Source organism: Anneissia japonica, unplaced genomic scaffold (genome assembly GCF_011630105.1).
Source record: "Anneissia japonica isolate Jap-2015-1 unplaced genomic scaffold, ASM1163010v1 scaffold287752_len1182401_cov188, whole genome shotgun sequence".
NCBI classification, from domain to species: Eukaryota; Metazoa; Echinodermata; class Crinoidea; order Comatulida; family Comatulidae; genus Anneissia; species Anneissia japonica.
In genome coordinates this window covers 401,484-411,918 of record NW_022687544.1, presented here as the reverse complement: position 1 = coordinate 411,918, position 10,435 = coordinate 401,484, and the positions used below count along the sequence as shown (strand labels likewise).

At 32.6% G+C, this 10,435-nt stretch overlaps 1 protein-coding gene and 1 non-coding gene across 2 annotated transcripts in view; one reads left to right on the top strand and one right to left on the bottom strand.

Annotated features, from left to right (window-relative positions):
• Window positions 1–1,860: 1,860 nt before the first annotated feature.
• Window positions 1,861–2,053, top strand: LOC117120139. The gene has a single exon (XR_004447296.1). It is a non-coding gene; the product is annotated as a U2 spliceosomal RNA (small nuclear RNA).
• An 842-nt stretch (window positions 2,054–2,895) lies between these two features.
• Window positions 2,896–10,435, bottom strand: part of LOC117120057 (pre-mRNA-processing factor 6-like) — an 18,976-nt gene continuing 11,436 nt past the window's right edge. The window contains 9 exon segments of the mRNA XM_033265067.1: window positions 2,896–4,390; window positions 4,763–4,889; window positions 5,519–5,657; window positions 6,208–6,275; window positions 7,338–7,471; window positions 7,887–7,961; window positions 8,737–8,838; window positions 9,576–9,834; window positions 9,938–10,070. Coding sequence (XP_033120958.1) covers window positions 4,238–4,390; window positions 4,763–4,889; window positions 5,519–5,657; window positions 6,208–6,275; window positions 7,338–7,471; window positions 7,887–7,961; window positions 8,737–8,838; window positions 9,576–9,834; window positions 9,938–10,070 — 1,190 coding nt within the window. The 3' untranslated portion in view covers window positions 2,896–4,237.

The following is a 10,435-nucleotide window of genomic DNA, read 5'->3' as shown; positions in this document are numbered from 1 at the left end:
TGATTCCGAAAAGCTATGGGTATTTTGTTTCTGAGAGATCCATCATCATCGTATACTCAACAGTTTCTGCCCCTCGGAAGATCTTGTATGACACCCCCTTCCCCACCTTTAAATTAGATTTTAGAGAAGCAAACTTGGCCGATATAATAATTAGAAATTGAATTTACAGTTCCTTTCCGATCCTATCTGGGTCTCGTTTTTTTTTTTTTTTTTTTAACTTATTAATTACAACGCTCCTTCATCTGGAAATAATAATGGTAATGGTAACTATAGTAATCGTCTTGGGTTTTGTTGTGATGATTCTAATTAGTTTTTGTTGTTTCAATTTTTATGCCGTATTTGTTATTTTATTTATTGTTTATATTATTTTTTATTAAATTAACTAGTGCGGTGAAAATGATGTTCATCTGCTATTTGATATATCTTTTTTTTATCTTGATTGTTATTTTTATTTTTATTATTTTATTTTATTTTTTTTTTTGCGATTAAATCTGGTCCTCCGTTTCAAGTTGTTATTATAAACAATAATTGTATTTTTATATTTTTTGCGGTGAACTTGTTTTATGATTACCTTTGGCAATTTTTCATAGGCTAGATTACGGTATAATTTTTTTTATTATTTTGCCTTATTGATTTATTTATTTTTTTGTCTTTTTATTTTTTATTTTTATAGGTTTTTTTTAAAATATATTCTGCATATTTCTATGTTTGAGATTTACCTTCTCAATTTCTATTTAAATGATTTTTATTCACTGTGCAATTCTTGTTTCGCTTATTGTTTTATGATTTCTCTTATTCCTTTATTGCCTTGTTTGTGCTGTCATTTTTTATATCCAGATTTCTGTTTTTGTATTTGAAGGAGCGAGCCCTTGTAGAGGTGTTCGTCACCTATTGGCTGGTCTCCTTCACTTTTGTATTTTTGCATTTGTGAGAAGTTGTTAAATAAAATAAAATAGAAAAATATCCCTCACATAATGAATATTTAATTGTGATCGTGGAAGCAATCTCGACATTGACTTTGTTCGGAAAATACAAAATTTATGAAGTCATACTACATTAGCTTGATGCCTATAACTATAATTTATATTTATTCGTAAAATATACGTAGATTCCAGGAGCCCTTGGCGGCCCCCTGGCCCCAACCTACATGCTCTCTTCGCTCGCATACTGAATGTATTACTTTATCCGAAATACCCAACCCTCCGCCCACTTTCAAAATGTTCTGCCGCCTTTGATCCCCTAACAGTATAGGTGTCGGAGGTCTATCCATTTTTTCCCCACATAATACAAAATTATTCAGTATTCAATATAATTATTTTGTCAAATTCATTTTACATAGAAATACAATTGCAAGGGTCTGCTCATAAATAAATAACAGAAATAGTAACTAGGTAACAATATATCAGGTAACCCAAGAACGCGGGATCTATTGTCCGAATACTAGGCCATGACTCGTAGTATTGTACAGCTTTGCCGTTTTGGCTAATTTTCCCTTGTCCGTTTTTTTTTTTATTTTATTTTATTTTTTTTTGTAGAAACGTGTTGTTGTTCTTGTTTATTGCCGTGCACCTTTGTGAAATGGTTGTTTCAGGTGCAGCCTTCTCCAAGCTTTCCGATAACTTTTAACGTCTATAATGTATTTGAATACTTGATAATTTTGTTTATAAATAGCCTAAACTTTACAACTTTTCAGGGGTTCTCATTTAGTTCGATTTCTGAAAATAAAAAATAGATTTTTTTTCTATTACAAATAGTTCTTACACGTAACTTAAATACAGTATGAATTAAACAGCATTTCCAACACCAATATTCTAGCATGCTGTTGTATTATATTAATAACTTTGGTAGCGGCGCTATGTCATCGCTTCTCGGCCTTTTGGCTAAGATCATGTGTAATATCTGTTCTTTTCAGCTTAATATCTGAAACGCTGCTCATTGGGTAGCTTCGAATATTAAACTGATTTTTGAAATTAGGCTATGGAATAGGAGCTTGCTCCGTCCCGGCCACGGGTTGACCTGGTATTGCAGTACTTTCAGGATCAGCCCATCCTCTACAAAGGAAAAACGTATTTGTAAAAACAGAGTTTTATAATCGAAGTATTTGACTATAAAAATAGTTGACCCGACAATCGAACGCATTCTTTTCTTTTTTTATATATGCTGATAATTATGGTTAACCTGATTTTCCTTTGTAATTGTTATTCTAAGAGAGCGATCTGTGTATTTTGATCATGAGAGCATCCACCATCATCATATTCTGGTTCTTGCCCCTCAAAAGATCCTGTATGACACTCCCCTTTCCCCCACATCCCCCTTTCCTCCACACCCATAAGTTAAATCTTACAGAAGCAAAGCTAAACGAGTCCAATTCCATTTTTGGCCGACATAATAAATTAAAATTTAATTTAAAGTAGTCCCCTTTCTCAGTCTGGGTGTTCTTTTACCTTATTAATTACAATGCTCCTTCATCTCTTTTCTCGCATTTTGATGTATGCATTGCTCTTTAACGATTTCTGACTATTCCTTCAATTTTTTATGTCAATTTCTGCATTTTTTTGTTGTCAATTTTCCGCTGTTTTTTAAAAATATTATACTTTTGTACAGTATATCCATACGCAATGCAGCCTTGTTACTGCTATGTATGCTTTTAAAGAATACTGAAGATTGAATAAAATATAACTCAAATAATAATATTAAGTTCTCTCTGACCACCGAAATATGTTCCCTTGCCTTCTTCAAAATTTAATTTGTTCTTTTGTTTATATTTTAAGTTTTATGTTTCTGTATATTTATATTTTGTTGTTTAAATATCCATTAGTAAGCTAAGTGCTACGTCACTGAAAGTTTTATCACACTAAAGACAGAATATTAAATAAATAAATATAACACTATTCGAAACATTGTATGGCTTACCACTTGTATTATAGCTTATGAACAATCTTCATTTTCACACCTTGGAATTTTGACGTAGGCAATAGACTGGACTGGTACCATAATATGCACTGTTCATATATATTACATCAACAATACCAGATGAAATTCTTTGATCATTCAATATATGTATATGTATATATATATATATATGTATATATATATATGTATGTATATGCATATCATACAAAAAAGTATGAGAACGCATGTGGATTACATAACATATTTATTGTTGAACGTGAACAAAAATGGCAGCTCCAAGTTGCATACTGTACAATATAAACAATGCTATTGTAACATAGACCAATCACGGATTAATTAGTCACCGACACCTCAAAGAGAAGCAAATTTTAAAATTATATTTTTTCAATTTGTTTTTCTATTGACATTTTCATTTTGTACATCAAAATCTACCGTTGTAAATATAAGATTCCCTAACTTTCCTAGACAAAGTAAATACATAATGTTTTAAGCAGGATAAACCTAGTTTGTAGGCCTATAATCACCCTTTAACACAATGGTAAAACATAGGCTAAAATACAGTTTGTGTTTGACAAAGGAGCCTGTACAGTCTGTAAAATGAGACTTGTGAGACACAAAACATTTCATGCTAATTAACAGGTTAATTATGGTTAAAAATAAATTTCACATTTGAATTGTTTAATGATTTATATTTAAACATATGTAAAATAATATCTAAAATTTTGATATCTTGATAGTGAAATTTAGGGTTTTATGAACTAGTCCACTTCAAACGCATTTTTTTTTCAAAAATGCTGTTTTGGTCGAAATTGACGTTTATGTCTAGGATAGAGCTGGCCCCTTGGTTTGGACATGTCAGACCCCATGTCGGCAAATTTCTGAAGTCACCACTGGAGAGTATCGAGAAAATAGTGTTAAACAATCCTTAATTATTCATAGTAGAATGCTATGCTGCAAAGCAGAGGTAATAATTAGGATAAAGGAGGAGCCGGAAATATATGTTTGAAAAGGCCATTTTTTGAGCATCGTTAATGTGATAGTGTGAATAATAATATAAAAAAGCCTTTCACAACAGTAAATATCAACATTTTGAATTTGAACCCACAGCCTCACATTTCAGATCCTGAAGTGCAAACTGCTAAAACAACCGCTACCATTTATGCAGTCTTCTTTTTCAATATATACACATTATGAGATTTTTGTTCTGTGTTTTTTATACTGTACAAAATTAATGAGCATGATTAACATGATAAGTCCATTTTCTTTCCCCGAGCTTGTAAACCAATTCTTTTTCCAGCAGTTAGGACGCTTATCTTTTATTTATCTAAGTATTAAAAGACAGTGAGGCGGCAACCATTGGAAGGAGTTTGTCAGTTTTATATCTCCAGTTTTTAATGTTCTTGGAAAAAGTGCACCACACTTGTCCATGGTGAGGTTCAGCATCAACACATCGTTTCTTCACACTTTCTTGTTTTTCCTGAAAAGCATCAAAAGTTTAAAGAATTACATACTAATATATGCTTCTCATTCCTAATTTTGGTGATAATATGGAAACTAAATAATAATAATAATATACAATGCACATATTAAAAAGCTGCTCAGTGTCATCTCAGGTAGTTTTCTTATATTTCAGTAACTTGCACACTTAGATACGAAAGCATTTAGAAATGTTTTCAACTATTATTATTATCATCATTGAACCTCAAATTAATCACCAACAAGTTTTTAAAACTAATATTACCAACATCACCAGGAACATTAACATGACAAATTCATTTACACATTTGGTTTAATCTTCCTCAAGTGTAAAGAGTGTTTAAGATTCAGCTACAAATCATTTATTACTTACTTCAGTTCCATGTAACAGTTGGAATTTGTAATAATACGCCCAAGCATCCCCCAGATCTGGCTCAATCTTAATGGTTCGCTCAAACCACTCCTGTGCTTTGTTCGTTCGACGTTCACTCCAGAACAATCTATGTTGATCCAAGAAAAAATTATAAAATTTTAGAATGACATTAAGATGACGTGGTAAAGATAGTTAGATAATTGGTCTCAGTAAATAGGAACTAAGCCCAATATGAGGAAGAGTATGCGATTAAATGCTACATAGAAAGAAACCATTACTGACTGAACATTTAGTTGTTCTGACTTTCATGATTCCCACATTTTTCACACATCTTTGTCGTGAGAAAAGATCCTGCAACCTGACAGGAATCAACCTTTCTGCTAAGCCCCGCCCCTTAGATATCGTTGCTAAGGTCCCACAAAACGGCATTGTAAAAACATATGCAAACACATGCGTTTGTGGGACAACACATTCTGTAGGACACACATGTATTCCTGGTCCTGTTCTGATTGGTCAGTTATTAAGTCTGACTGACACGCCGGAAAAGGTCAATTGAACAGGACAATAGGATTAGCAAAGAAGAATCTACCAAGCTACGTACTATTCAATCAAATTTTTATTATAATTTTTTTTTTTTCGACAAAAACAACAACTGGTGTCTTTTCTCTGACATTCTAATCCACAAATCAAATGACAAGAATCTATTTAGGTGTTACGAAAGCTTAAAAGTGACATTGTTTGGTGTCAAATACTCACCTTGAGACAGCCAACAGTACATGAGGGTCATGTTCACATCGCTTCAAAGCGTCAACACTCTTGGTCTTCCTCTGTGGTCTTGCTTCCATAAAAATTGCATCAGCCCATAAGATTCCAGAATTTGGACAGTCTTGCATTGCTAAAAAAGGAAGAGAACTTTTACTGTTAAAGCTCTGTCTAGATCATTACATTTTCTTTGTTAAAAAAACTGTATGCATGATGTGATGTCATGATGTGCCTATATATGGTCGTGATGTGATGTAATCATGACCATATTTAGGCATGTCACATGTCTTTTTTAATAGTTTGGACAATGTGTTAGGTAACTCATATTTTTATAATTATTTTTTACTGTATCATTGATTGGTAATTATTGTAGTTTAAATGTTCGATAATAATTGTTATATTCTTCTAAATTTATATTTTTGTATTTTATTTGTATCCTTTATGTAAAGCGCCTTTGAACATGAGTACTCATGAAAAAGGCGCTATCGAAATTGGTAAATAAATAAGAAAAATGTGGTGTAGCGGCAAGGCTTCAGGGATCCTATTCCATGATCTGGGTTCAATTCATATGGTCACACTGCTTATTACTCTTAGGAAGGGCACTCTTCATTTGAGTCATTGAGAGTATTAAATGCTAAATATATACAAATACATTAATGATACCAGATGAAGGATAGACATACCCTTTGCTAAAGTGGACTGAGCAATGTTCTTGTTGCCTGCTCTGTCTTCCATCCTAACTGCTTCTAACCTGTAAGAGAATAAAAATGCTCATTCAAACTACCATAAATTACTATAAGGAAACTGGATACTGAGAAGAGAAGGGAAAAGAACAGGCAGAAGTAAGATGTACATTGATACGTTTATGAGAAGATATGTAGATATTGTGGGAGCGGTTGGTGCATTTTGAAGTAACATAAAAATAAGCAAACTTGAACATTGAAATTACTGTATTCAAAAATGTTTACCTATAATTTTATAGCAAAAAATTATAAAAACACTTCAGTCACTGGCAGTGTTTTTATATTTTTATCATTATCCAGTATAATCAAACAGAATACACAATAATTTCTATGGCCAAGTTAATAATTTGCATGTTACTACAAAATGAGCAAGTTAATTTCAAAATTATTTTTTATGATTTTTCTTATTTTCAGGGGACAATACATCTTTAAATAACATTTTCAGCACTTTATATCTCTTGGTAAAAAGTGTAGTATAAATTCCTACAGACTGATCCATTTACAGTGATTACCGTATAATTATTCTCATGTATAAGACAAGGCTTAAATTAGCAAATTATAATCGCAAAACAGGTGGTTGTCGTATATGCGCAGCACAAAATGTTTAAATCCTGTAACACGCTAACTTACTACTACCGAAATGAAGCTATGCAGGCCCTAAGGTGGTCCTAAGCAATGGCGCCGTCAAATGAGAATGCCCTTTCATAATTGGATTTGCCTATATTATTATTGTATCATCATTATCATGCTTATCGCTGATCAATGGTGGGTTCAAAAAGGCTGTGAGATTCCATTATCATTATCATTGTTATTACTTTATAAGGAATACAGTGCACCATCCAATTCGAGACCCCTCTAATCCCAACACCCCTCTAATTCAAGACCACTTTTCCAAAGACCAAAAATAACAATCTTCAATCTTTTAACACAAAGCTACCCCTCTAATTGGAGACCAACCCCGATATCAACCAAAATTTTCAGGTCCCAAAGGTGGTCTCGAATTGGAGGGTGAACTGTATATGTAAACCTTGGATATGAGTCAAATTATATTGTATATGTAACAAATTTACCATAACTCTGGGCACTGTGTAATGGATAGCCTGGCTTTCTCTAATATGGCCCTGGCCTTTGTCAAGTTTCCCACCTTCTCTTCCAATCTAGCACCAAGTAACCACAGAGGAACTGCTTGACTGCATTTCTTTAACTAACAATAAAAAAAACATAACTAAGAATATTAGTCTGATTACATTCCACAGTAAAGTCACAAGCCCACTGCTCCCTTAAACAGTGAATATTTATCATAGTGTAATTTTTTATGGTCCAAAAATTTCACAATTTTACTAAACAAAAAATTTTGGTGCCATTTATGTTCACAATTTAATATTTATTATTTTTGAACATATTCATATAGTCGACTTAGGCTGCGTACTTAGGCCAATATTATTCTAAATTGGCACTGGGTGGTATCATTGATTTGTAAGTATGTGAACAAAAAAGGCTTTAAAGTGCACCAGCTACCACGAATGACATCATGAAACAGAACAGTGGCATATACAAGTAATGTCACCACTATTTATTGTTATTAAGATTTGTCAAGAGAAGTGCTTTACAATACTTACACCTTGCTGATAAGCTTTGCGTGCCATGTCTCTGTTCCCTAACTGCTCCTCAATCTGTCCCTTCATCATCCACAGCTAATCAAGTGCAAAGAAAGTAGAAGAATCAAACATGATTAATTTTAGGACTATATGACTATAATATATCAACTCATATGAATATATAATACATTTGGTCAATAAAATTAAAATTTAATATTAAATTTGAAAATTATAACATATTTTTATTATTATTACAAATTGTTATTGTTATCATCATTGCTGTCATTGACCCAAACACTTATATCAACACATCATCACCTACAATATATTCATTAAAAAAATTATTAATATTATTAACATCGTCATCACCACCATCAGTATCATTATTAACATTATCATCACTAACATCATCATCATTTTTTATATCATCATCTTTGACATTATTATCCTTCACATATCATTTATTTTTTAAAATTTATTTATTTCTTTAAAACCACAACCAACAGCAAAATAAATTCGCCAATAAAAGGAGGGTTATTAAACAAGAATGCAAATACAAAAAATACAAAACAACAAATTGAAAACAGGAAGAAACATCAAGGAAAAAAATATCATAAAATGATCAATTACAGTACACTTAAAACTTTATGCCTAAACTGATTAAACGAATAAGAAAATATATCAAGATTATTATCTTGAACTAAAAGGGAATTATATAATTTACTTAATCTACAAAATAAACCATTTTGGATGGCATTAACCTTTAACAAGATCATCATCATTGGCACTGGTATCATCATGATCATCACCACCACCACCATTATAATTATCATTATTGTTCAAATCCATTAAGGAAAATAAAATAACCCACTTTAGCAAAGTCTGGATAAGCTTTGACACCTTCCTCAAGTAGATCTTTGGCTTTGGTCATGTTGTTTAACTGCCATTCTAACTTAACAGATTTCATCATTACCTAAATAAAAAATAAACATACATGTTTATGATCGAATTAAATATATGACAATAAATGAAAATATATGGAGTTATACACAATAGCAAAAACACAGCTACACAAACAATAACTAATTAAAGTTCGCCCTCCAATTCAAGACCTCATTAGAGGCTTGCCATCCCAAAACCAGCCTCGGTGACCAAAAAATGAAAATATATATTTTAATAGATTCTTATTTTCCATGTTGTAAGCTTTAAAATGATGGGTCATTTTCCTGGAATTGACTTACTATTGCCAAAGGGATGAGTAAAAGTATTACAGCTTCTCTGTGCTAAAGTATACAGTACTGCCACATTGATACACTAATTACTTAGTTTAACAATAAGTGACAGTACACTGGTTTTGGAATGGCAATCCTCATTTAGGACCTTATAATTTAGGGTGGTCTCAGGGGTCGGTCTCCAATTAGGGAGTTAGCTTTGTGTTAAAAGATTAAAGATTGTTGGTTGGTATGTTGAAAAAGAAATTAGAGGGTTCTTGAAATTAGCGGGGTCTTAAATTGGATGGTAAACTGTAAACTAACTAGATATTAGGTCCGACAATATATAGTACACTGAATCATGGAGATCATGGCTAGCCAAGTGACTTTGAAAGTTGTGTTTCAAATAAACATTAAAATAACTTTATTAAAGAGGGTTTTGGATTGATCATTTCCAGTAACAAAATTAGTTTTGGCACATCCATTTTGCATGCTTTACCCTGGCCGTAGGTGCTTGCCTCCTAGCCTTGGCCAAAAGAAGTCTAGCTCTCTCGTCTTCATTATTCTCACTCTCAAGCTTGACAGCTGCAAGCCAGATCTCCTCACTGTTAGGATTTGCTTGGAAAGCTAAAGCCAGGATACTCCTAGCAGCAGGCACATCCCCTGCGAGCCACTTGGACTTGGCTCCCATCAGCCACAGTACTTCAGCTTTAGGGCAATGTGCTACAGCTCTCTGCAACAGATTCTCCAATGACTCTCTGTTAGAAATAAGGAAATACATAAATATTGAACAATATAATTAATACTGTAAGTCTAAAACTCAACATATTGCTTCAGCAAGTAGAAATTTGAAAGCTCTACGGCACAGCTACCATGCTTTTTGACCTATATGTACTTATAGCAAAGAGTATAGAACTGCAACAGATCCGACTCTCTGAGTTCCGTTGGAACGCAATAATATCCCAAAAACCACTACCATGAACTAGAAGGCCTCCTTCAGAACAACGTAAAAGGCATTTGTATCTAATGTGTGATGCATCATAATATAGAATGCATGCTCAAGTTTCGAATTCAAGGCGCCCTCTATCTCGTGGTAGTACTTTTTTAAATGTTTCATTTCGTGCATACAAAATCAGAGCAGTCACACCTCTTGCACTTCTATACTCTTTGCTTATAGTAAGAATAATATAATTGATGTAAAAAATATTTAATCAATGTATAATCTAATTAAATATAAATGCTGACACAAAACAAATGATGATAAAAATGGTAACACAATTTTCTGTATCTGTAGCCTATACCAACCTACCAGTGGTTCCAAATCAACAGGTTGTCATGTATTAGCCTAGAAATGACCTT